At 49.5% G+C, this 25874-nt stretch overlaps 2 protein-coding genes across 14 annotated transcripts in view; one reads left to right on the top strand and one right to left on the bottom strand.

The window, feature by feature from the left end:
- The first annotated feature begins 529 nt into the window (after nt 1-529).
- On the top strand, nt 530-6928 carry GRSF1 (G-rich RNA sequence binding factor 1). Of its 2 annotated transcripts, none has more exons than XM_074540414.1 (10): nt 530-752; nt 845-989; nt 1644-1799; nt 2102-2242; nt 2809-2938; nt 4641-4801; nt 4910-5037; nt 5591-5726; nt 5943-6015; nt 6696-6928. In XM_074540414.1, the coding sequence occupies exons 1-9, from the start codon at nt 576-578 to the stop codon at nt 5999-6001; spliced, it is 1233 nt and encodes a 410-aa protein (XP_074396515.1). In that variant the 5' UTR covers nt 530-575; the 3' UTR covers nt 6002-6015; nt 6696-6928. The 2 variants fall into 2 exon arrangements, with proteins under 2 accessions (XP_074396515.1, XP_074396514.1); XM_074540413.1 differs by having other exon boundaries at nt 531-752; nt 5943-6020.
- Nucleotides 5607-25874, bottom strand: part of RUFY3 (RUN and FYVE domain containing 3) — a 32552-nt gene continuing 12284 nt past the window's right edge. For 4 of the 12 annotated variants that reach the window (XM_074540404.1, XM_074540400.1, XM_014270682.3 and 1 more), the window contains exons 2-19: nt 24950-25003; nt 21377-21550; nt 20574-20691; nt 18992-19093; nt 18762-18885; nt 18498-18559; nt 18347-18412; nt 18174-18243; nt 17166-17258; nt 16645-16725; nt 16070-16237; nt 15252-15349; nt 12625-12744; nt 11465-11567; nt 10714-10790; nt 9537-9564; nt 9202-9276; nt 5607-8895 (exon numbers count right to left, since the gene is read on the bottom strand). In XM_074540404.1, the coding sequence (XP_074396505.1) occupies nt 8752-8895; nt 9202-9276; nt 9537-9564; nt 10714-10790; nt 11465-11567; nt 12625-12744; nt 15252-15349; nt 16070-16237; nt 16645-16725; nt 17166-17258; nt 18174-18243; nt 18347-18412; nt 18498-18559; nt 18762-18885; nt 18992-19093; nt 20574-20691; nt 21377-21550; nt 24950-25003 (1757 nt within the window). In that variant the 3' untranslated portion in view covers nt 5607-8751. Of the gene's footprint in view, nt 8896-9158; nt 9277-9536; nt 9565-10713; nt 10791-11464; nt 11568-12624; nt 12745-12929; nt 14908-15251; nt 15350-16069; nt 16238-16644; nt 16726-17165; nt 17259-18173; nt 18244-18346; nt 18413-18497; nt 18560-18761; nt 18886-18991; nt 19094-20573; nt 20692-21376; nt 21551-24949; nt 25004-25874 lie in introns of those variants that run through there. The other 8 variants (XM_074540405.1, XM_074540401.1, XM_074540407.1 and 5 more) reach the window with 4 other exon arrangements.

Raw genomic sequence — 25874 nt, 5'->3', positions numbered from 1 at the left:
TGAGAGGAAAAGCTGGGGAAATTAGGATGTTTCCAGCCTGGAAAAGCTGCAGGGTGACCCACTGGCGGCCTTCCAGTGCCTGAAGGGAGCCTGCAAGAAAGATGGACACTGCTTACAGGGGCCTGGAGTGACAGCACAAGGGGGAATTCCCAGTGACAGAAGAGAAAGTTAGATGGGATATTGGGAAGAAATTCATCCCTGTGAGGCCCTGGCCCAGGCTGCCCAGATAACCTGTGGCTGCCCGATCCCTGAAGTGTTCATGTCCAGGATGGACGGGGGGCCTGGAGCAACCTGGTCTAGCGGTACTTGTGCCTGCCCATGGCAAGCGTGGAACGGGATGATCTTTAGATTCCGTTCCAAGCCAGGCCGTTCTAAGCCAAGCTCTGTGACAGGAAAAGCCCGCGGTGACACCCGCCGGGCCCGGCCCGGGGCACTGGGCAGAGCGGCGGGCACCCCCCAGCCCCGGGGGCAGCCGGCGGTGCCCGGGAAGCGCTTCCCGTGCAGCGCCTGCCGGGAAGGGAGGAAGGGAGGAAGGGAGGAGAAAAGGTCGTAGGGGCGGAGCCGCCATCCCCGGCATGGCCGTGGCCGCCGCCGCCCGCCGCGCTCTGTGCGCGTTGTTGCTGGGCCGGGGCCCGGCGCTGCCGCCTGCGCTGCGCCTGCCCCGGCCCGCCCCGGCCCTGCTCTCGGCCCCGGCCCCGGCCCCGCTTTCGGCCCCGGCCCCGCTCCGCACCGCCCTCCGCGCATACAGCCAGGTACGACCGCGCGAAAATGGCGGGCACCGACCCCTGCGGGAAACCGCGGCCTCCCTCCCTCACCCGGGGCTCTTCTCGTGTGTCCGCGCCAGGTCACGGATGCTCCGTCCCACGAAGGTCGCCTGTCAGAAGAGAAGCCCGCCTCACCCAAGGCGGAGAGCGACACTGTCTACCTCATCAGGGCAGAAGGATTCCCGTTCTCGTGCACCGAGGAAGATGTCCTTACTTTCTTTGATAGTATGGGTGTTCACTTTCCTGGCTAACTGTTCTGCATGCTGGTATTAGCCCATTAGCTCATGCCTGCTTAACAGAGGGAATATATAGAGATTGTTACCAGAGAAAGATGAGGTCTTATTATTGCTGCAAATTTATTCACAACTGACACATATAAAGGGAATAATAATCAACATCCAAACTGCTGGACACTGACTAGAAGCTCATCCTTATGGTCTCTTAAATTTATTTGCACAAGTCTTTCTCTTCTTAATCAGTGTCTCCAGAGCAAAGGCAATCCAAATCAAAGTGATGCTCTTACAGGCCATTATGGCTGGCTCAAACTCCTCTCTTTTTAAGAAACTGTAGGGTTTTACTAATTAGTTCAAACTGCAGTGGTGTTTTCTGATCCTGATTCATAGCTTCTACATACCTTTGTGGGGCTGATCCTCCCTACTGTCAACAGTGCTGCATCCTCCCAGGGGCCAGATGCAAGTTTTTAAATTACTTGATAGCCTGCCAAACTAAAGCAAGTCAGTGTGACGTTAGACTTCATGTTAGAAATGCAAGTGTGCTGCCCTTTGTTCTGCAGTGCTGAGGGGACGAGCCCCCAGCCCTGCAGTCAGGGCACAGAGATCCCCGTGTCTGATGCAGTGCTGTGTGTCCCTTGGTTTGCAGGCTGTAGAATTCGGAACGGCGAGAATGGGATACACTTCCTCCTAAACAGGGATGGGAGGCGCAGAGGGGATGCCTTGATCGAGCTGGAGTCCAAAGCAGACGTGCAGAGAGCCCTGGAGAAGCACCTGAGGTACATGGGCCCACGCTATGTGAAAGGTGGGTTTGGAGCAGCAGGAGTGAACATTGCAGTGGAATTTCCCAGGGAGTGAATGAGAGCTCCTTGGGTAGTGCAGAGACCCGGCCGGGGAGCAGAGCAGCGGATCAGCCACCATTGGGCCAAAATGTCCTGGGCTGGCCAGGGAAAGCAGAGGGGCAGGAGCACGGAGCATGGGCTGGGGGAGGAAACAGCATGGAGCTTTGCAGGGGGGAAGGCTGCCTTAGGAGAGGGAAGGAGTGCCTGCAGAGCGCTGCCTTGCCGTGCCCTGTGGGACAGCCCTCCATGGCCGCATTCCTTGCAGTGTTTGAGGTGCACGACAGCGACGTGGAGGGCTTGATGCGCAGCCTGCGCGACGAGTCGCAGGCCATGAGCGACGGAGTGGTGCTGCTCCGAGGCCTCCCCTTCACCTCCACCGAGGAGGACATTGCAGATTTCTTCTCAGGTAACTCAGCCTGGGCCATGCCCTTCCTTTGCCAGGCATTCACTTCCTTAAGTAGATGCTGTTGTTCCTCACGGGACAAGGCAAAACATGTACAGCCTCGAACACCTTAAACACCCCAAGGTGTTGCTGTTCCCCAAAAGTCACACAGGCTTTCTGAGCACCTTGGAGCGTTTCCCTGCCCCTCTGACCTTGTGCAGGTCTAGCCAGGATCAGTACTTTCAGCACTCTGATTTGGGGCCAGGAGGAATTAAGGAAAAAAACTACCATAATAAGACAAAATTTCAAGACCATTTGTGCTCTGGATCTACTTGTCCAGAAGCTGGATTCACTTACTTGAAACCTGAGATTGATTCATTTTTTAATTAGTCTTCTATTAAAACTGCCTTAAAGCAAAAAAATGGAGTTTAAAAAAGCTACGTAGACCATCATGAGCAGTTGTTTCAGAACTATTTAGCTACCTAATTAGCTTGTCAAAAAACAGAAAAATAAGAAGGAAAAAAAAAGGACTGAGCTGTAGCACAAATTTCTGCCACGGTCAATGCTTTTTTCTCCCCTGCCTTCTCTAGGTCTGAAAATCACAGACATCGCTTTCATTTACCGGGGAGACAGAAGGACAGGAGAAGCTTTCGTGCAGTTTGCTGCTCCGGAAATGGCAGCTAAGGCCCTGCTGCGGCACAGGGAATATATGGGAAGCAGGTAGGTGCTTCCCTGGACTTCAGGGGCCAGGAGAATGTGGTGTGAGGCACCTGTGGGACTTGGAGCTTCCTGCTGGGTGGAACAGCTCCTCTCACACTCACAGTGTGATTCAGGGGGGCCTCCTAGAAAGTCTTCAGATTTTCAGGCATTCCTGAAGGCATTCTCATCCCAATGAAAAGGGGCGACAGACTCCAGAATGGGGAACACCAGATAGACACAGTCTGCCCAGGCCTCAGTGCACAGGGATCCTGTGCCTCCTTCAGACACGTGATCCTGCCAGATTTGTAGCAGGCTCCTCCATGCTTTGGGCAGTTTTGGCAGCCGCCCTCCTGCCCTTGAGCCAGTGCCCAGCACAGCCAGTGCTTCCTCTCAAGGAATATCTGTTTGAAGCACCTGCCTGGAGTCCATTCCCAGCAGGGACTGCTGGCCAGCACTGCACCATCTCCCTCCTCTTGGGTGGCCACATCCCCTTGGGAACTACACCATTTTATTCAGCTGAGCCCTGTGCCACACACTTGCCACACAAGAGCCTCTTTCCTCTCAAACAGAAGCACAAGGCCACCTTTTCCCAGAGTCATAATATAATTTAGGTTAAAAAACCTTTAAGATCATTGTGTTCAGCTATTAACCTAAACACTGCCCTGCCCAGCCCCAAACCCTGTCTGTAAGCACCACATCCACACAGCTTTTAAATTAGCTGTGCTCAGAAAAGAAAACCCAAACAACCAAGGCTGCATTTCCCTGTTGAGTTTTGTGACTTCAATAATCTATAAAACTTTATCTGTACCCTACATATTAAAAGAGATTTCCAAACCTTACCTCTCCCCCTGCACACCAACTTCCTCTTATTTCCTTGCTTCCTGTTTCCAGACTGCATTTCTTTGTGTTTGTCAATCTCCCTGCTCATACTAAAAGCAAACAGCTGCTCCACAGGCAGAATTTGATTGATTAATTACTTAATTGATTTAATAGGACTTGCCTTCTCTTGAGTAGAGCCTAATTCCAAATCTACTGTTAATTTTTTTTCTGTCAGAACAAGAGCTAACCTGACTCATCTATCTGACTCACACACCTCAATTTCCATGTGATTAGCCAAGAAATTGAGGGGTTTTCAAGTTTGCTGGCACCTGGCTCCCATCCATTATTCCTGGCTTTATCCAGAGCTGGCCTCCAGCAGCACCCAGTGCTGAGTGGGAACTTGGGGGTGCTGAGCTGTCAGCCTGTACCTGGGGTTACTTCCCTTACTCTGGCTGCTCCCTTCAGGAAGGGTGGAAGGCCCCCTCCCTTGGATGTCCGTATTTCCTTTTCATCACACTGTTCCTTTAGTGCTCTGGAAACTGCCTAATTTAACACTGCTGGTGAAATCCCATCCATTTCATAGGTATATAGAAAATTTAAGGGCTCCACTGAATTGTTCCCTGTGACTGCATGTATCTTGTGGCTCTGCCTGTTCTGAGACCTGTTTTGGGGCTGGGTAGGATGATTTGGGGTTTGTAGGAATCAGTGCAGTTTGCAGAAATGCAGCGAGGGAAAAGCAGCCCCAAAGAGAACAGTGCCAGTGAAATGAGTTAATTCTTCGGTGCCTTGGCAGGGCTCTCACCCCCAGTACCTGAGCAGGGCCAAGGCAGGACACAGCTGGAAGGAGCTTTCTCCAAGGCCTGAGTGCCAGGTGTGCCATGTGCTCTCTCTCTTTGGGCTGCAGGTACATAGAGGTGTACGTGAGCAGAAAGCACCAGATGCAGAGGCACATGCCCTACAGCAGGCAGCTGACAGCCTATTCCAGGGCCAGACGAGAGTATGAGTCCATCTCTGAAGACAGGGGCTGGAGAGACACTGGAGGCTCCCATGCCGAAGGAGAAATCAGTGAGTCTCTCCCTGTCGTGAGTGCTCCTTGAGGCCCCTTTGTGTTACCCCACATGAGGGAGGGGGGCACTGCAGGCACTAGTGATGGTTTTTCCCTCTATTCCACAGAACTGAGCAGAGAAGGAACAGAAAGCTCCAGGAACGTTTCAGAGTCTGAGACTGCCTCATCACCACCACAGCATTTTGTCCACATGAGGGGTTTTCCTTCCCAAGCTAGTGCCCAGGACATAATAAATGTGAGTAACAGGCTATGGATGGAGTGTGGCTCTGTCATTACCTGTGCAAACCCTCAGGGATTGCAGGCTCTTAATTAATTGGTGTCTGTTAATCCTCAGTGCCATGTGGCTTTGGATAGCTGTGGCCTTGGGCACAACACGGATCTGCTCCTCTCCATGAAAAAGAAAGAATTAAGGCTGGCTGGGATGTCTCAATATCTGTCACTGGGCTTGAGGAGCCCTTGAGAATCTAAAGCAAATTTCAGAGTAGCTGACTGCAGAGAAATGTTAACAGTGTACACAGAGCTGCACTGGTGTGTACAGAACACGGGTGCAGTGTGAGGACTTCTGTTCCTGGCGGGAGTTCCTATGCCAGGAGCTCACGGGGGGTGGGACAGGTGGCTGGGGGGTGCCTCATCCTCACCCAGATGGATCAGGGAGCCTTTTGCTGCTCAGGAGCTCAGAACCCCCCCTCCACGAGTTGGTGGGTTTTGGGAGTAAAAGCATTGAGTTTCTGGGGAATATGGTGCTTTATTATTGTTTATTTCTCACCAAGCTCTTTTCTGCTTTTCAGTTTTTTGCTCCGCTGAGGCCCACAAGGATCTTGGTGGAATATAACTCCCATGGAGATGCCACAGGAGAGGCAGATGTGCATTTTGAGAGCCACGAGGACGCAGTCGCAGCAATGGCCAAGGAGGGGTCACAGATGGGTAAGTCTGAAGAAGAGGGGGGGGTCCTACAGTACTGGGATGGAGACCACAGGGGGCTTGGCACAGCTGGTCCAGCTGCCATTGTACGCTGTGCAGAGGGATCACTTGAGTGTGGCTTTCCAAGTTGTGATGTGCCATGGGCATTGCAGAGAAAAAAAAATCCAATGTAACACATGCAAGTGTCTGACCTCAGCCCACCTCTCTTCCCTTGCCCAGAGTGCAGTGCCATTGAATTGTTCCTGAACAAACATCCCAAGGGACAGGAGAACTGCTAGTGACAGCAGCACAGGTTTGGTGAGCACATCCCTCTCTGTCCTTCGTGCTCTCTTTGTAGCAATGCATGCCCCAGGCTCACAACCCAAAGGGTAAAACATGGAGGGGGCTGAAGGGAACCACCCCTGGCCTGACAGCAGGTGTCCAGTGTGATCCCACAGCCTGCACCTCCAGATTCCACAGGTGCCAGTCCTGCAGCAGGAAAAGCAATTGGTCTTTTGGATGGGGTGGTGTTTGATATCACCATCAGAGAGGGTGGACAGCTTGTTCCATGAATTCCCCTCAGAAAGTGGGAATTGGGGGGTGGTGGTTGGTGCTCCCCAGGACCTGGTCCCTGTAGCAGGGAGGGCAGCCCACCCAGCCTGGGTTTGTAATCCAGGACAAGGACAAGCCCTTGGGGCAGGTTCAGGATATGCAGTCCAACCTCTCTCCTGCATCCCACGCTTCTTTGGCAGCTCCATCTGTTGATGCTTGTGCTGGGGGAATTAAACACCCCCACCCCGCGCGCCTGTGCTGCAGCCCCACCTGAGCACGTCCTACCTGGAGTCTGGGGTATTTTACCATTGCCAAACTGCTCTATTTCATTCTAATAGAGGATTAACTGGGAATAAAATGCAGTGGGCATTGGAGAAAAAAAGGAAAACATGCACACTGAGAGAGTGAATGATATCTATTTTTCCTCTCCCTTGTTTCCAGGCCAGGCGAACACATTCCGTGGATATGAGTGCGAAGATCAGGTCCAAGTGTCACCAGTCAGCGAGGAGGACAAGCTAAGATTAGATCAGCCTTATGTAAGAGCTTGTAATAAACGTGATGGCTGTGGGGAGCTGCACCAGCTGCAGTGGGAATGGCCAAGGCTCCAGCGTGGAGCAATCCAGGGCTCCAGGTGCATCAGGCTGCATTAATAAAACACCAGGATTGCCAGTTAACAGCTGAGTGATCTAAGACCTCACACAGGTGTACACTCTTGCTCTGAATCCTCTCATACCTAGAGCCCAAGAGGAATGGGATGGAAAGACCACTCAGGAGGCAGGATATGAATGATCAAGGTTTTTTTTTTTTTTTGTGCAGAACAAAATTAACATCAGAAAACCTGTCCCCCTTCATTCCCAAGGTCCAGGTGTGAGCCCACCCTGGCATCACACAGAATACCTGAGCACAAAGGGAGCTGGCAGCCAGCAGAGTGCTGCTCCCACCTTCTAGACGGCCAGGCCTGTGGCAGCCACCAGTGCTGGAGGGGCGCAGCCACCTCCCTGCTTCATGGAGTTTAATCCTCTATTTCCAGTTTAATGCTTCCTCTGCATTGCCTGGGTCTTATTTTGTCCTCTGGGGATGAGTCACACTGGGGTTGGGTGCAGGAGTTCACACTGCTGGATGAGTACAGTAAGTACTCAAAAGTATTGACACTAAATTCAGTGTTTTCTCCATCCACTGCCTGTGTCTCACCCCTTCTCAGAACTCAGGAATTCACTTGAATTCCAGGCTTTTGGTATTTCGGCACTGTTTAGAACTCCTGCCCTACTTTAGGGGATATCAGCAAGGAAATGGGTCAGGAAGCTGCCGTGAGGGGCAGAAGAGTAGAAGTTGGGTGGCTGAACATGCCAAGTGCTAAAAAGATGGAGGAGAGATGTTTCCTGGTAGAAAGCAGTACCAACCATGTCAGTACCTTGGCTCCAAGAGGCTTTTTAATATGGTTCCAGCCAATCTAATGACTAAGGAATTAGTCATTAGTAAGGAATTAACCACTGCCCCCTAACAACATCTGCCCAAACCCCAGTGCATTTGTCACTGCAATGCATGTCTTTTCTATGAGCTGCAGGACATTCTGTGGTCTCAGGGACTGCAGGAGGTGCCAGTAGGAAAAGGAGTAAACACTCCTGTGACAGCAGAAAGCCACCACCGCTTTTTGGACTAGCAAAATCCCTTGAAGGAACAAAGTAACAAAGAATGATGTGGCATAAACCACAAAACCTCTCAGAACTGTATGTGCAATTAAAAATTCTAACAGGTGAAAAGTGTCCCCACTTGGTTTTGATCCAACAGAAAGTGAACTGCCAAGTTTATTGTAACAATGTTTCCATGTGCGCAAGGCGGAGAGGTGGATCCAAGTGGCCCTAAACCTCTGTGTGATGGGGATTGGGCCCAGCCCCTAAAGCCCAGAGGGGCAACAGAACATTCACAGCTTGGTTTGGGGTGTCCCTGTGCAGACTAAGCCCCTGGTCAGAGCCCTGAGCCAAGGAAATGCAGGGAGGACATGTTCACTGGTGGCCCACCTGCCCTGCTCGTCACCCAGGGTTCCCAGGATGAGCCAGCCTGTCCTGGGCAAACGGGAAAGGAAAAATGGGATTTCAAGTGCAGCCAGATGTGAGGAATACCCACACTCCTGTTGGGTTTTGGGGAGCCTTTGCTCAGCAGCAGCAGACACCCACACCACACACGTGAGGGTGAGAACACTCCCGACTTCTGCATGCAGACAACAGCTCTGGTTTGGACAGGGGCTCCCAGAGTCCTGACACTGCTCAGGCGTACCTGGGGGCTACCCCATGTGACATCCCCAATGGAATTCTCCACAGCACAGGCTGATTTAAGGGCTCAGACTGCTGTTTTAGTAACAGGAGATTCTAAACACCAAGAAGCTGCTTCCCATCCGACCTCCAAAGCACATGGGCAAAGGTCTTCACATTCCCCCTGAGCAGCTCCAGAAACACCATCGGGCACAGCCGCTGTTTGTCACCTCTGTGCCACCTGTTCCCTACAAGGGGCTGCTGGAATACTGCTGGATGAGCCGCTGGTGGCAGGGGTTGCAGACACGCTCAGGATTGATGCTGGACGGAAGGGGCAGCTCGTGCACCGAGCAGGCTTCACAGAAGGTGCCCCCACAGTTCTTGCAGATGTTCTGGAATGCAGGAAAAGGAAAGAGCAAGAGTCAAGGAGAGCTCCAGGTCTTGGCATATCAACTCAGGGAAGAGCAAACACTGAGCTAAAGAAGGGAAAAAGCTGCTGCGGGGGAGGAAAACCAAAACCACTGAACAGGGAACCATCACCCCATCAGCATTTAACAAAATTCTGTTAAGGGCAGAGGGGCCTGCAAGGGCTCATTTCTTAGGACACCTCACCAGCAGGAATCTGATTCCATAACAAAAAGCAGAGGGAACTCACAGTCACTGGGTGTGGGAGATGGCAGGTCAAGCCCAGGACTTGCCTTTCTTTGGCTCCGGCTGCCCTCCTCCTGGCAGAGCTGGCAGATCTCGGCGTGTCCAGGCCCCGGCAGCTGCTCCTACAGCCCAAGCCAAAACCAAGAGATTCTGCTTTATACAGCTCCTGTGGCAGAGCTCGGCAGCAGCAAGGGGGGAGCTAAACATTGGGAACAAGCTGGCAGCAGTAGAAATTCCCAGTGGACAAGAGAGCACAAGGCATCCCAGTGGCTCTCTGGGGGTCTGGCTGTGCTTTGCCAGGCACATGGAGGAGAAGGAGAGTATTTTGGTCCAGCGGATTTACAGGAAAAGAGCAAAACCACCAAGAAGGAGAATCACCCACCTGCTCTTCCTGTGTGCCACTGGGTGACCTGCAAGGGAACAAGAGCATCACTTGGAGCAGGCCTTCCCTCACCAGAGCCTTTAAATAAAACAGCTGTACTATCAGGGAATTCGCTCATCCCGTTTTTAAAACCCTCCCCAGATTTTTGAGTAGCAAAAATTGAACCTGGTTCAATGGTAAAAGGAGAAGAAGAAATTGCAAAATGCATTCAGGAGAGCAGGAAGACAGGGATCATGAACACAGGAAAGACTGCTGAGGTGCTCCAGCACAACAGTTTGGCTTTAAACACAGGCCTGCAGGTTTGATCCCTACCCCTGCTGTGAAATGCAGTAACAAAGCACCACAAGGCCTGTAAACCATCAACCTGACCCTCACTTGCTTAAACACTCCAGGTAAAACAGGGGTAAAAACAATCTCACACCTGGAAGGTTTTTAATGTCTGGCAAAGCAGATTTGAACTGCTTTATGCTATTTTAAGAGGATATTTTCCTGATTAACTCATTGATTAACTCACTGATTAACTCAATGGAGAGTGCCTTGAGGGCACAGCAGAGCCCTGACAGTCAGAGCACTTCCAATGGGCTGTTCCATCCGGAGCCAAAGCCTCAGCACTGAGCTGTGCCCAGGGGCTTAGAGAACACCTTTTATCTCCTAAAACCAAATATTCAAATCCTGCAGCAAGAATCCTCTGTAATAATTCAGCTTGGAAACAAGTGACCTGAACCACAATTTTACACAGCCACCTTCTTAAAATCACACTTGAAGTTCTTTCTCCAACAGCTTCTCTTTAGGAGGTCCAAATACCCTTCTCCTTTCCCTCACCAAAGATACTTTGGACATTAGTTCCAAAGGTCTTGCATTTAGCTTACCAAGGATTCTTGAGTTAGAAAAATTAGTAAACAGCAGGTTTAGATGGAAAAGAATTCAAAGATAAATGGGAGAGACACAAAGCTTTTCCCATCTGAAAGCACTGATGGCAAACAACAGAACCTGCTCCTTCCCTTTTGAGAGCTATGGAAAAGCAGCAGAGAACTCAACCACAAGGGCATGAGGTTGGAAATCCTCCTTAAAAAGGGAAGTTGGACTATTCCCAACTCCCTATTGGCACAGAAATTGGAGAGGGGGAAGCAGGACTTGGGAAGGGAGAGGCAGAGATGAGATTTGTTTCCTTCCTTACCTGTGTGGCAGGACACTGTTCTCTCTCAGTGGCTGCTTTGGTTTAGCATTTTCTTCCTGGACTTTGAGCTTCCCATCCTGCCAAAAGGAAACACTCACCCATCAGCTGTGGTAGAGGAGAACTCCAGCTCCACTCCTGTCACACTGCAAGGGGAGAACTGGCACTGCTATTTTGGGATATTGCTCTGCCCCTCCTTGGCACAGAGGGGTATCTGGGTCCCAGTTTCCCCTGGGAGCAGCTCTCAGGGCTCTCTCTCTCTCTGTGCCTCTCAGAGGTGGGCAGGGGTCCCATGACCTCCTGTTGCCAGGAGCCACAGCCACCAGTTCTTACTTGCACAGCAGAGGCTGAGAACGAACATGAGCTTAAGAAGTTTTACAAAAGCTGACCAGAGACAAACCTTCCCATCCAGCAAAGAAAAGAATCCTCCTCTTCTCCCCAGCTGGGTCACAGCTGAGCCATGAGCCCTAGAGCACTTCACTGAGATTGTGTAATACTATTCAAAAAAGACAAAATGGTCTGCACCATTCAAGCAGACCAGAAAGAAGCAAGGAACTGCAGAAGCCATCTCTGTTACTGCACAATTCTCACTGCAATTCAAACTGCCTGTCCAGAGTGTATAAAAATCTTCCCAAAGCTGCTCTGGTTGTGGCACATGAACAACAACCATTTACTGCCTGAGAAAGCTCAGTAAAAGCAAACAAGCCCAGGGAAAGTGTACCTCAAACCCGAGCCAAAACCCAAGTCACATTACCTGTCTGAGCCAATTCTTTGGGCCTTTTTTGCTTTCTTGGCTGCGCTGGTGACTCTGAGACCATCTGTCTCTTTCCCGCCTTAGCTCCAGTTCTAGGTGGCTCCTGGAATGCCAGGTGGAATTGTGAATAAAGGACAGTCTGGGGACACTTGGCATTGACAACTGATGAGCTGTTTGACCCTTTGTTCACACCCCTAACTCAAGAGCTAAAACTGCCGCTTGGAACCCAAGGCTGCCTCGCAGAGTGTTTAGCCATAATGTGTCAGGATGAAAAAACCTCCAATCCTTCATCTAATTCTGGCACCATTCAGCATCCAACTGATGCAAAACCAGACCCATTTGCCCTTGTCCTCCTGAGCTCACCCATGCACACTCAGGACCTCACACCAATTGCTGACCAAAGCCACTTTGTGCTTGGCAGAGCAGCTTTTGGAAAAAAGAAATAAAAAGCTGGGCCAGGAGGGAAGAAGGGACAAAAACCTCCATGCATCCAGCAATGCTCCCACAGAGTTCATCCCAGTGACCTTGCAACAAGCCACAGATGGGTCAAGGCTGAAGGAATGCTCTTCTCTTTTAAGGAAAGAGATTTGTCTGTGTCCCTGTCACTGCTCAAGTGATGAGGCTGCAGGGAGGAGGTGATGGCTTTTGATAAGGTCTCTGTTTGAGTTCCAGCAAAACTAAGAGCAGTTCCAACAGGGAAAAAATCTATGTTGAAGTACTGTGTGTCAGATAAGACAACCAAAATCACTGTCCTTGCTCCAGCACCTTCAGTGTTTGCTCCAGGCAGAGACTTGGCTGCTCAATCCCTGCCCAGGAGCAGCAAATTGTTAATGTTAGCTTTGATTTCCCAAATATCACAGAATCACAGAGGGTTTGAGTTGCCAAGCACCTTACAGACTATCTTGTTCCACCCTGTGCCATGGGCAGGGACACCTTCCACTGCATCAGACTGCTCCCAAGCCCTGTCCAACCTGGCCTTGACCACTTCCAGAGATGTTACCAAGGACTTCCCTCCCTGGAGTTACGCCTCGTGCCATCTAACACACAACTTGCCTCACTCCCTTCTCCATCCCCTGCTGCCCTCTGCCACCATCCCCCCTGCTCTCCCCTGGCCACAGCACTACCAGCCCAGAAAAGAGGTTGGAAAAGGGTCTCTTCACCGCTGCCTGGAGAGCTCTTCCACTTCCAGCTGGAGGCTGTTGATTTTGTCCCCAAACTCCTGCTTGAAGAGCCGGTTGTCCTGCAGGGCCTGCTGCCGCTCCTTCTCTGCCTGTCGCAATCTGGATTTGAGCCACATGAACTTGTGATAAAAAACAAAAGCCATGGTGGGGAGGAAGACTGAGTTTAACCAACAAATAAAAAACCCAGTGAAAAGGTAAAGCCAAAAAAAGAGAATGGTAAAAACAATGGAAAGGAGGAAAAAATGTTCAAAGCAAAGCAAAATGTAGGTGAACCAGGCAGAAGCTCTCATTTTCAAATAGTTTTTATTCTATCACTACAGTTTACAGCCATTAGATGAGAAACAGAAAACATCACTTTTATCCAGATTCGAAGCAAACCTCAAGTACACAGAATTTTAAGTCCAATTGGAGTTTAGTGTACGTTACATTTTGGCTTTGCACAGGTAACTGGAACTTGGAACATAGGTAGTAGCTACTCTATTGAGAATTAGTGCATATTCCTGGTCTCGCCCATGGATGGACACTTGGGCTCAAGCCCCAAGCATCAGTACACCACCACATTGCCACTTGGGGCCTGACATCAGAAGCAGCCAGATCCTTAAATCTGTCTGACTGCAGCACAGATCTCACCATCCAACCCCCTGTTCCTACAGCAGAACTGTGCCAAGGGGCAGGGGCTTCCCACCCTAACCAGCTGTTGACACTCCTTGATCAAAGCTTCCACCTTTCCCTTAGGATTACTGGTTCTGCAGGGAGTTAGGATGAGTTTCTAGTAGCAGGTTACTGAGGGGTGAGTTTATAGGTTCAAGCATGCAGCTTGGGCATAGCAGGGAAGTTCCCAGCAGGGCTGTGCTGGGAGCCTGGAGAACAAGGGCTTGTCACATTTGCCAGCCACAGCCCCCAGGAGCACTGTCCCACAGGTCAAAGGGAGGACTGGCACCAAAGAACCACTACAGGCATCTCACCACAGCAAAAAACCCTTACTCGACACAGAAACTCCCCAAATCCAACCTTCCAAAAGAGAAAATACCTTGAGGAGCACTTACAAACCTAAAACCTGCCAGAGGCCAGCACAGGAACTTCAGTGATCAGAGAATGTTAGTTTATAATAGTTCAGGCTACAGTTACTTCAGATTTTGCACCTGGGTTTTAAACTGACAATTATTTTTCCTATTAAGAGGCATTTCTAAGCTTTAGCTCTTGTTCCATTAGCAAATTCCATTTGTTTTGAGCAAAGCAAACTCACAAGAAAATGCAACAAGTGTAAAAGGCAACTCTTCAGCCACCAACTACTTGGACAAGTGAACTGCAAGGACCAAATTTCCATCTCCACTCCCCACTGCTGCACACTGGGTTCCTTCTCCTTTTTTTGAAGGTCTTTTTGCTTCCTTTAAACAAAGATCAGATTATTTTTTAGAAAACTGGTAACTTCCCTTTCTGGGAAGGGGAGAGACCTCCCAAAACACCTCTCCTCCGCTTCCTTTGGTCAGGAAGGACCACAGGGTTCGTCTGGAGGGATTCCTGGCAGAGGTAGAAGCAATGCAAAGAGAAGGAGGTTTCCACTGAACTTACCACTCTATCATGTTACTCTAAGACACCTATAGCTACTAATTCTGGACACATGAAGTTGAAAGGAATAAGGATAAGTCCCCACCCTCCCCCCAGGTCCCTAAGGCAGAATCCAGGCAGGCTGGTTACGGGAGGGCCGGTGTTCCCGGTGCCGGGCCAGCGTCGCGCCTGCTCGGCTCGGACTCGGGGCTGGACCCACAAAACAGAAGAGAACAGGGAATGGCTTGGGGCACGCACACAACTACTGTCAACAACTTCCAGGGATGCATTTCTCATCTACTTCACAAAAGGGCAATACAGAGAAGGAGCTGACTGTCCCGAGCTGGCCACGGCCCCGTGCTGCCACAGGCGGTGACGGCAGCGGCCGGGCACGGCCACCTCGGCCACTCCTGGGGCGCTCTCGGGCCAGCTCCTTGGTACTGGTAAATGGCAGGGCTGGGGATCCTTATACCTGACTACATCTTGGCAGAAAAACTCACTGATTTTAAAAACTCAGCAAATTCCAAATCAACTTTGGGTGACAATTAACATTTGAACAGTTGCTTTTAGCAATTCTCAAGTTCTCTCCTTATAAATGAGTTCTGATGTCAGAGCTGTGAGGTGGCCAGACATAAAAATGTCTAATGATGCTTCTGGATCAGTTTGTTTGCTGCACTATTTAAGGTTTTTGCCTGTTTCACCAAATCCTTTTCACTGTATAAGTAAGTCAGAATGAGGATGATGAGAAAACAGAAAAAATAGGAACAGCAAGAGAAAAAGAACACATGAATTAGATGAGTAGGTATCAGGAAATATTTTCAAAAACAAACTTGTTTTAAAGAAAATCACCCTGTCTACAGAAACCCTGAAATGAGAGCACCCAATGGAGTGCAATGCACTGCTCATTAACCAGGTCCCAGAGGTGCTTACTCCCACTGCTCCCCTCAGGCAGCTCTGTCTAGCAGAGCACTGGGACTCTCCCCTGGCCCATTCTGGATCCATGGGACACTACACTAAAGGACATACCAGTGGATCCTGGCTCAAGTTTCCTCTCTTACCTTTGTTCCAGCTGTTTGATGGTGGCAGCCATCTGATTTGTTTTTTCTTCCAAGCGGCTGTTTAATTCACTCTTCTGTTTCACTCCCATGTCTGAACTCTGGGAAAAGGAGCAGTGGGGGTTGGTGTAAGGAGTTGTAAATCCCAGATAAACCCCCATCAATCATTTGGCACACAAAACAACAGGGCAAAAGGTAAAGAGACAGTAAAAAGTGCTGGAAAATCAAATGCCAGGTCAGTATTGCAAGGACAAATGTCCTGCTGTAGAGGTGCAGGCTCCATCTGGACCCTGCAACAGGGCAATGCCACCATCCATAAAGCTTCCTGCATATGGAAAATGCATGATGCAGTGCCTGCCAATACCCAGTATCTTAATATAATTCAGCTGCTTTGAACAAAGCCATTGGCTCAAGGAGAGCAGAAGCAACTCTTTCCAGCTGGCAAGTTGATTTTGGGATCTATTCTGAGCATTGGGTTGCTGTTTGGAGTCTGCTTGTCACCCCATGAGTCACACCAGGGGCCCTGCACACCAGACTCTGCTGGAACACAAGCTCCCACAGCTCTATTCACACCACAAAACCACCCAAAATGCTTTCCCTGTCTCTCACACAAATTTCTGGACCATGATGGATTTTTGTTCAGAAGAAACTGTCTTCACCTTTACCCTCCACCATGTTCCCATGTTCTCACAGAAAGACAGGAGTGCACTGCACAGCCTGTGACCCTTACACACCCAGTACCTCTCCAACAGGCAGGAGGAATAAATACACAGCAGCTCTCACTTCCATCTGGAATTCCCTGCATTTCCATAGCTCCCTACCTGCAGCTTGAAAGACAGTTCATGCTTTAGAGCCCTGAGATCGTCCAGCTGCTGCCTGAGTGCCACCAGCGCATCCTGCTTTTCACAGACATCCTTCTCCAGCATCTTCATGGCCAGCTCCATCTCCTGCCGCATCCCGATCTGTGCCTCCAGCTCCTTCTCTACATCCTGGAACACAAGGAGCCCTCAGCATCTCCAGGAGCTGCCCTCATGACGCAGGGGTATCCACCCTTCCCTTCTGCCTACGCAGTCCCTACCCACAAGCGTGCTGCTGCTGCCACAGCTTCAGAGTCACACGTCGGACACGTGCCTTAAGGAGAATAACTCCCCAGTTTTCAGGCCAGTATTACAGCCAGGTGTGCAGCATGGCTAGCAGAGAGTCAGGGAATTCTGCATGGGCCTGTCTTTAGGATGGAGGGGTCTAAGGAAAGATTTTATTTCCCAAAGCAGAAATTATTTCCTTAATACCTTCAGGCCAGGCATTTTTCTCCCCACGCATGTATCGAACAAGAGCTCAGCAGGGCCGTGACCATCCGCAGCCCTGTGGGGAGAGCCCCGAGCCCCCCAGTCCTCACCAGGCGCAGCTGAGTCTCCTCCTTGAGCTGCTTCCGCGCCTCAGTCAGTGCCTGCCCGTCAGCACTTCTGTCCTTGGTGGCCTGAGGTAACAGACACAGTTCACTTGGTATTATTGGGTACTGCCAGCCCTCACTTGACCTCATTACTGGCTTCTCCCCAACACTTGGAATTCTGCAATAATTCAGGACAAACCAGCACAACTCCTATTTCCTGATTTGCCTCTCCCCCCACACAATAAGTCTCCCTCCCTCCCCTGATGCCTTGCCCAGTGAGCTGTAAGCTGTGGGAGCTCCCGGCTCCACGCACACTCCCTGCTCCATCCCTATGGGCAGGCAGGACTCCCTGTGGCAGGGCCCATCTGTTCCCTCTGCACAGGGCCCACCTGCCATTCCCCTAATCCCCTGGGGGGTTTGTCTGAGACAGGCAAGGAAATGAACTCTGTTCCAAACCAGGCATTCAGGCTGGGCCTGCCCCAGGGCTCAGCCATCACACACAAACACAGCCACACACGCACACCAACCTTCCGGCTGGACTCCAGGATGTAGGAGCTTTCCTCCTTAACCCGCTCCATCTCTTCCTGCAGTGTAATGATCCTGTTGTTGGCAACTGCAAGCTGGGAACAGAACACAATAGTTAACGCACCAAAAACACACTTGGCTTGTTTTTTTTCTCTCCTGACCCCAGCAGATGAGGAAGATTTGGCTGGAAACAGAGGATGAGCAGCACACAGCATCCTTAGGGACAAGACACCTGGCCCAGAGGAATTCCCAGGGATGACAGCACTGCAGAGCAACAGATTAATGTAAGTGTTTGGTCAAAGGCAAAAGGAACTTCAGAAACCCCTTCTGGCTTTGTAACTCACACACAGGAGCAGCTCAGAGACATTCCAAGGCATCAGCCATGCTGTCCTGTGACAAACCCAAACACAACTTCTGGATGGGAGTGTGAGTCCTTGGCAGAGCTCAGGCCCAATACACAGGGCTGTGATGTGTGACACAGGCAGGCACTGTCACCACAGCCTGCTCTGCACATGCTGCAACTTCTCTTGGCAGCTTCATTACCAAACCCCAAAACCACTGCAGGCACCACTGCAATTCACCTCCTGGTACCACACCAAAAGGCACTCACTGTGCCAGGTAAGACCTCCTGCCACTCATATGCCAGGGAACTCACCCCAAAACATTTAAATGACATTTATGCCATCAGTAATGAGCTGCAGATCCATGTTAAAACACAGACTGCACCTATGCCTCATGTACCCGCTGTTTCTCATGCTCACCCTGGACACCTCACTTATAATGACATTTTTTTCCTTTACTTTTTGCAAATTTACATAAACATACAGTAGATTTTCCAGCTTGTGCTCAGTAATGACAGCCAGTGAAATTCCTTGGCAGGTCAGCTATTCCAGTTCCATCGTTTAACACTCCTCACTCTGTACACCAGACATCTGAAAGGAATCCCTCCTCCCTGGTTAATGTCTAACTCCCAAAGGCAAAAGCACCTGGTGGTTTTTCATGACACTTACCTCCTCTGTCAGCTTTGTGTTGGATTTCTCCAAGGCATCCACCTTGGCCTGCAGGTTGTTTACTGTAGCACTGTTGAAGAGAAAAAATCCTACAGTAATTCCTTCATTTTTAAAAATGCTGTTTTGTCTTTTGTTCTACAAAGATAATAAAGAGCCAAGAAGAAATGTGTTACCTTAGATGTCTGTTGAGCTCTTCAACATAGTTCTTCTGGTCCAAAATAGCAGTTATCTGGCCATCTCTGGAAAAAAGAAACAGGGCAGCCTGGAACACCTGAACACACATTCCCAAGAGGGGAGCATGAAGACAACTGTGTGTGCACCTACCCTTCGCTGCCTTTCGTGCTGTTCCCATCTTTCAAATACATGGAGAAATCAATAACTCCGACCTGGAGAAGGAAAATTTGCATTTTGCATTAAACACTTGGTTTCTAAAGCCAACGCACTGTTGCCAGGTGTGGAAGGTCAGAGTTACAACATCAGCACCTGCTGTACTTCAGCAAGAGCTCATTACATCAGTAAGCTATGCAAAATTAATGATTTTTTCATTTTAAATGAGCAGAACAAGCCCATTAAATGAACACCCAGTACCTGGGAGTCCAGGTCCTCTCCCTTCATGCAGAAGTTGGCATCGATGACATTCAGCCCTACAAGGAGGCCAGCAATGATGGCACCTTCCTCCTCCATCATCAGTGCATTGGGCTCATAAAATTCACTGTGGGATGTAGGGAAGGAGATACACAGCAGTGAGATGGGAAAGATGATCCAGATCTTACAGGAGAGCAGAAGTGAACCTAACTGAGAAAGAGTCCAACACTCACCTGAGAAGATCCTTTCTGTTAATCAAGGCTTTCATGTACTCTGAAAGTTTCTTCTGCATCAGAGCCAGGCGAAGCCAAGCTCTTCCTCTGCCCACAGGTGTCCTGCAAAGGCCACACACAAACCCTTCCAGACACCCTGCAAGGCACAGGCACCAACAGCTCTCACAGCCCCACCCTACCTCAAGTTCCTGCACTTCCAAGACAGAGCTAGCACTGGTGCAGAGAAATACAAGGTATGTAAACACAAATAGGTGCAGACCAATTAGGCTGTCACTGTCTCTTAACTCATGATGTTTTTCTTGCCATACTAAAAAAACTTCCCTGGCTTTATCCCTGCTGGATGCTGCCAGACAGATCAGCTGCTTCAGCTCATCACCTTCTGAGTCACAACCAGTTCTGTCTTAGTGACAGGAACATGCACAGACCAGCACAGCTGCCCAACACCACTCCTTGGGGTGGGTGGAGCTGGATGGGAATGTGGCCAGGCAGCTCAGAAACACCAACTCAGTTCTGCTCTCCTCAGGTGCTTTGGCCCTGAATGCCCTCACAGGATGCCATGGGCTCGAGTGCCAGTCCTTGCTCTCTTTTCTCCCAGCCACAGGGAGCGCGTGGCTCTAAGGCTGACCTGGATGTCTGAGCTCACCTGGCACAAGCAGCAGCCCAAGGAAGCCACGGCCAGCACTGCCCACCCCCGACTCACTAACAGGACCTGGCACTTCCCGAGGGTCACTGTGAGCACAAGGTTTAGAAATGTATCCTAAACTGTTCTTTGCTTCCATTCATTTCCTATTGCAAAGCTCTACAACAGGAAGAGGTGCCAGGAGCTCTGGCACTTCACTGGTCCTGTCAGCTGCTGCAGGAGTCCTGCACACACCTCCAGGGAAAGCATCTGTCTGTATGAACATGACTAAATACTAACCCAAAGTAATTTTTTGAATTTATCCAACTATTCTTTCAGCAAAGATGACTCCATCCTTAGTCCTGATCCTCATACAAAAGCTTCCTTACCCATTTTTTCTATTCCAGGCTAAAAGCTTCTTACAGTTTCTCTTACCATGAAATAGGCAAGCCTGAATGTGATGTCTGAAATTCCTATGAAACTTTTACAAGTAATATATGCTTGCTGTGGCTTCTTGCTTCCCCTCTTGAATACAAACTACAATCCTCTTGAGGACTGGTGCCTAAGCTTTCCTCTCACATACACTATACCTGAAGTTATTTACAAGAAGAATTGCTTACATCAGCCTCAAAACTATTTAAACTGTTATAACCTTTCTGTTAATTCCCCTCCTCTTGAGTCTGACTTCATAAATGCTCAATAAAGGCTGTTCCCATGCCTGAGGCACAAGCAGTAAATGCACTGCTGCCCATAAGTTGCCACGCTCCTAAGAGAGTGAGAATATATCCTGTGCTCTCCTGCTGCAGATCCTTGATGGAGAGTAAGAGAGCAATGATCCATTTTTACCTGCAGAAGGTGGCAGATGCATTCCTGAAGGTTCTGTTTGCCCTTCCTTCTCTTTTTCAGGATCCCTCTCACAATAAACCCATATTATGTACTCGTGCAATAAACAAGTGTACTTACTTGAGCCCTGGAAGATCCTTAACACTTGCTGTAATCTCTGCAGCCTCAGGAACAAGTTTTTCTACTAATTCTAGAGGTCCCCAAAATGACTTATTTTGCCCAAGAAAAGTCTTTTTGGCTGAAAACAAAAAGAAATAAAAATGATCCAGTTAGACCTGTGCTGATAGAACACATTTTCAAACAAGTGAACAAGTCAGCCAAATCTTGCCAGAATGGTTCCTCTGGGGCTGCTGCTGGACAGGCACTTGGTATTCTGGAATCTCAGGATGGTTTGGATGGGAAGGACCCACCATTTCCCACACCCTTCAGCTTCCCATCTCCATCTACAAGGACACAAGGACAGCACCTGAAGGCCAGTCCATACTTGGCCATTTGAGCTGTGACTTTGGATTTCAGAGTCAAGCACATGCTCTGCTTTAAAATCAGCTTCAGCCATGAGCAGCACACAGCCGAAACCCTCTGTTTAGAGAGGGCTGTTGAGAAAGGAGCTCTGGGGTTGCAGTTCCTCTTCCAGCAAGGGGATGCACTGCTAGAGCACAAGGAAGGGCAGGAAAGGGAGTCACAATCTTGCCAAAAGCCAGTTGAGTGCCTGATCACTGACTTACACCTGGGACAGCTGAACTGCTGTTTTCAACACGGCAAGCACCTGTCACAGCTCAGCCTCCCCTCCAGCAGGCTCTGTGCCTTGCTCTGGCCTGCCCAGTGCACTGTGGTGGCAGGAGTGACTGTGCCAGCCTCTCCTGTGTCCCGTGGAGGCTGCAGAGCCCTGTTGCTCCCCAGGGCGGGCTGTGCCCAGGCTGTACCTTTGAGGCCGTGCTTGAGGCAGTGCTCCATGACCACGAAGAACTGCTGCAGGGGGGCGTAGTCCGAGTCCAGCGTGCGGCCCAGGTTCAGTGCGGACTCGATCAGCCCCTTGATGCTCAGCTTGGCCATGTTCATCAGGTTCATGCGCTCGTTGGCCATGAGATAATTGGGGTCTGCAACAAAGCAGGGAAACTGCTGCTGAGCAACAACAGCTGCCTTTATTACACTCAACACCCCACCTTGCTCTTGCTTTTCCTCAGCTTTGAAGGCATTTTTGGGGCAGTGAGTTTCCCAGGAGGCACTCTGCAGGCCTTTTGTAGAGAAAAATCAACACCAACTAGCAGTTTAGGGCCAAAGCCACAGTGGCATGGCAATAGACAATGTATCATACTGAGGGTGCCTTAATACTTCAAATAACTACAGCACTTCCCTACTTTCACAAAAGACACATTTGGAGCCTGGTGTTCATCCTGTGCTTGGCATCTTGACAACGTGTCTCTGACCATCACTTGTTCCAACTCACATCCCCAGCTACAAACCAGTAAGAATCCTCCACCTGTGCTTTGCTCTTCCATCTAAGGATCACACTGGACCCTCTCACACTTAATCCAGCAACATGTGTCCTCTATCCCAACTTGTATCTCTCTTCCTCAAGACTATTTTTTTAAGCTTAGATGTAACGTGGAGCCAATTCCCACTTTCCTCTCTTGGTTTTAACACTGCCACTGGTTTTCACCAGTGAGGAGCTGATCTTCATGCTCCTGACGGGTCACACTAAACCCCCAAATTCACAGATGTCCCAGGATTATATTCTTTCTCTTCCACATTATAAACATCCAAACCTTTAGGCCTGCTACTCACACCCAAGTTTTGAGCTCCAGTTCTCAGGTGCAGGCAGTTTCATCCCTGAAAATCCCCTGCTTATCCAGGGCTGCTGCCAACAGCCAGGGACCCTTGATCCAAGCTGTCACCTCGAGTTAATTAACTACTCCTGGCAGCAGAGACCTGACCTGAGGACACCTCAGACTACAGATCTACGCAAGAGGCACCTGTCAGCATCCACCAGCCAGAGAGAGAGCCAAGAGCCCACTAACACACCCACACCCGAGTGCACCTCCCTGTGGGCTGGGAAAACCCAGCACAGGCAGGGGGAAGAGCCAGGGCAGTGCCAGCATCCAAACCTAAGAGCACAGCTCATTTGTTCAGCCCTCCAAAAGCAGCTCAGGACAGCACCTCTCTTATTCCCCTTCTTCTTCAGAGGGAAGCAGCACCACATTTAAAGAAGTCTCCTTCTCTAAATTGATTTCGATAGTTTAGAGAACTTCCAAGGACTCATTCAGGAGTGCAACACTCAGAGCAGCACTGGACTGCAGAAAGATTGAACTTTGCGAGGTGTTTTCACTGCCTGTCAGGACTATTGCTGCCTGAAGGTGATGGGTCTGGATGCCCTGGAGTACCCTGAGCTTGTGAGCTGCTCTGGATTTCCAATCCTTTTTCTGCCCTGCAGTGTAGCTAACAGTCACCATCACTGGGAATGGAGACTCAGGAATGAGTCAGGCACAGGACTGCCAGCACAGAGACCCCCTCCTCATCCTCTCTCATTGCATTTCCTCACTGGCCAAGGCTGCTGCTCTGCTGGGTAGCAAGTTATCCACAGTGACTCTGCCTCGGAGGGAAAGCCATCCCTAACACAAAATTAGAGGAACTGTACAAGAGAGCACCAAAGAAAATGCTCCTTTGGCCGTGGTTATTGGCTAATTTCAATAGAAAAGTATTTTCACCATATCACACTAATCCAAGGTTTCTGCTTCCTTAGTCTGCTCTGAGCAATTGTGCTCTGCACATGCAGTTTATCCAAGATTCCCATCTTGAAAACCAGTTCGCTCATATAGTGTGAAACTGGATAAAATCCCTAAGGTTTGTTCCAAAAATTAAATGCTAAGTAACTGATACTCTTGCTCTATGTACTGCCCCATGCACAGCTTTAAAGAAGGCAGGGTAGGCAGGCAAGACTGACTTGTACATGGTCAAACTGTCAGGCTGCCTTTGAGCTGGGACAAGCGCGATCCTGGTGTGCTCCATCTGAGCTGGTACTTTCTCCAACTTCCTTCTGCCTCTAACTGCAAAACCTTTGCCTGGCCTTTCCTACACAGCCCACATCATAAACCTTAAAGGAAATCCCCAGCCCTTGAGCTTGGCTTCCCACAGGGTTTGGGTTTTAAACAAAGGAATGTCCTCTTAGGACATTTTGTTATTTAAATATTGCAGCTTCTACAGAACAGACATCTTTTCTAACCAGCTGCTTCCATGAAGATGTTTCCAAAAGCATTCGAAAATCCTGTAATTTGTTTAAATGGTACAATCTGAACCCAGGAACCTGAAAGTCAAGAAAGAGTCAATGCAATACAGGATCTCAAAGGGTTAAGCTGTGACTGGTCTTGGTACTTCTCATTTGGTGACAATAAATTTTTATCACTCCTCATACTTACTCTAAAAGAAGGAAGAAGCAACTAAAATGAAGCTAAAACTTGGATCAACAGCAGGGAACGATGAGACACTGGAGAAGTGAACAAACCCACAGCAAGCAATGCCAATTCACTGGCATTTCATCACTGTTCTCCATCTTACATCAGGAACAACAACTTAAGGTAAATTTAACACGGCTGCTTCCGTGTGGCAGAGAAACACCTCTCACCTGACAAAATAAATGCAAAACAACTTGTACTATATTCTATGAAAAAAAAGAAGTCTCAAGCCCCTCTTTTTTCCTAAAAGGCCACCTTGGAAAATGCCCTTCTCTGGGAAGCAGCACAGGCTGCTGTGCCAGGAGAGGAGGACACTGGCTGTGGGCAGCACCGGGCACAGAACCAGCACAGCAGTTAAAGGCACCACGGTGGAAGATGACAGCAGGGACCAGTGTGCTCAGTGCATGACAACATCAGCCTTTTGTGCTGCAAACACCTGAAACCCTTGCAGGAGCAGCTGTATTTAATCATCAAAGTATCAATCTGATTAACCACTTGCTACATTGAGAATTCAACTATTTCATATTTGTACAGTTTCTTAAAAACCAAGGAAAAAGTGCTATAAATAAGTTTGTCATTTAGTACTTTACAAGTTTTAAAAAAAATTAGCAATGCAAGTTTTAGAATAATTTTTGCCAAGCCTTGGCAAATACTGCCAGAAAATCTGAAGAATCTAGACAGAAATACTGCAGAAAACCTAAAGCTTCAGAGTGATTTCTGAAATATTTTTTTTAATTCAGCTTCCATATGTTGCTGCAACCTTTTAAGCCATGCTTCTGCCAGGCTCAGGAAGTTACTGCCTCTGAAAGCATTTAGGAGAAGGCAAACAGCCCTTGTTGATCTACTTCTTCTACCTCCACTTCAGGTCAAAACAGCAAAAAAACCCGCACACATTTATTTAAGCAACACCAAGGTAATGCAGGAAAGCCACAGCTACTGGCACTGGAAAGGGAAGCTAACTGCATTTTGCACTCAGGCTCAAAATAATAGTGCAGAAGCCAAGGATTAGCACAAACAAGAGCTGTGAGATGTGGGTGTGGAACGCACCTTCGGAATCATCGCGCAATTGCTCCACCACATCTGTCAAATCCTCCCAAGAGTCTTTGCAAACAGCAAAAGGAAAGGAAAAGAAAGAAAAACGTCATGCAAGCCGTGATCTAAAGGAAAGATTCAAAATCAAGGTGTAAGAAAAGCATAACTGAAAGGGAGATTTGCATCATACAAGACTTAATTCATAGTGGCAAGAGATCTGCAAGTCAAAAAGGTTCATTAGTTTGCACAAAGCAATAGAGCAAAGCATTTTTCTCCCAGAGTCAGACCAGGGCAGGCTTCAGAAAAGCTGCAGAAGTTTTGTTTCTGCCTTAACACAAGCAAAATTTTTGTAAAGCACATCCTAAAAAGAAAAGCAACAAAAGCATTACTTTATTTATAAGATAAAAGCACTACACTTGTGATACTTATGCAATGTCAGCTTTTCCTTCAATTTCCTCACATCCAGCCGCAAGAGGAGCTGCTGGCAGGGACACAGCCACACGTGGAAAGCAGGCACGTTCAGGGAAAACACACACTGAGGTCATTTTAGGGGTTCAGCAGAGCCTAAACTCTGTTATGACCCTCGCCCCAAATGCCAGATCCCGCAGAGGTGACCCAGCCGAGCCCTACGTGGGTCCCAGGCTGATGACGATCCCCAAGGACTCAGTCAGGGGAGCACCTCTCTCCTTGGCGGGGCCAGGGAGGTATCCTGGGAGAGGAGCAGGCAGGACAAGGAGAACTGGTATCAGCACGCCCACCAAGTCCCTGCTCCAAACTCAGCGAGCCGAGCCAGACAAAGCCCCGGACCCCGGACACTGTTGGCTCCCTACTTACGCACCCGCGCTCCCCAGCGCTAACCCGCCATCGGCACAACGTCCAAAGCCCGGCAGAACTCCGGCCCCTTCCCTAGCCAGCTGTGCCGACGATCTGAGCAAAGTCC

The sequence above is a fragment of the Zonotrichia albicollis genome, chromosome 5 (assembly GCF_047830755.1).
Source record: "Zonotrichia albicollis isolate bZonAlb1 chromosome 5, bZonAlb1.hap1, whole genome shotgun sequence".
NCBI lineage: Eukaryota > Metazoa > Chordata > Aves > Passeriformes > Passerellidae > Zonotrichia > Zonotrichia albicollis.
Note: the sequence above shows the minus strand (reverse complement) of the source record. Positions and strands in the feature narration are given on the sequence as shown.

What these genes read in the sequence shown, in the direction of transcription:
- GRSF1 (XM_074540414.1), top strand. Translation starts at nt 576, where the DNA reads ATGGCCGTGGCCGCCGCCGCCCGCCGCGCTCTGTGCGCGTTGTTGCTG. An exon ending in CCCTCCGCGCATACAGCCAG is followed by an intron (nt 753 to 844) that starts GTACGACCGCGC and finishes TGTCCGCGCCAG; the next exon opens with GTCACGGATGCTCCGTCCCA. An exon ending in CAAGGAGGGGTCACAGATGG is followed by an intron (nt 5,727 to 5,942) that starts GTAAGTCTGAAG and finishes TCCCTTGCCCAG; the next exon opens with AGTGCAGTGCCATTGAATTG.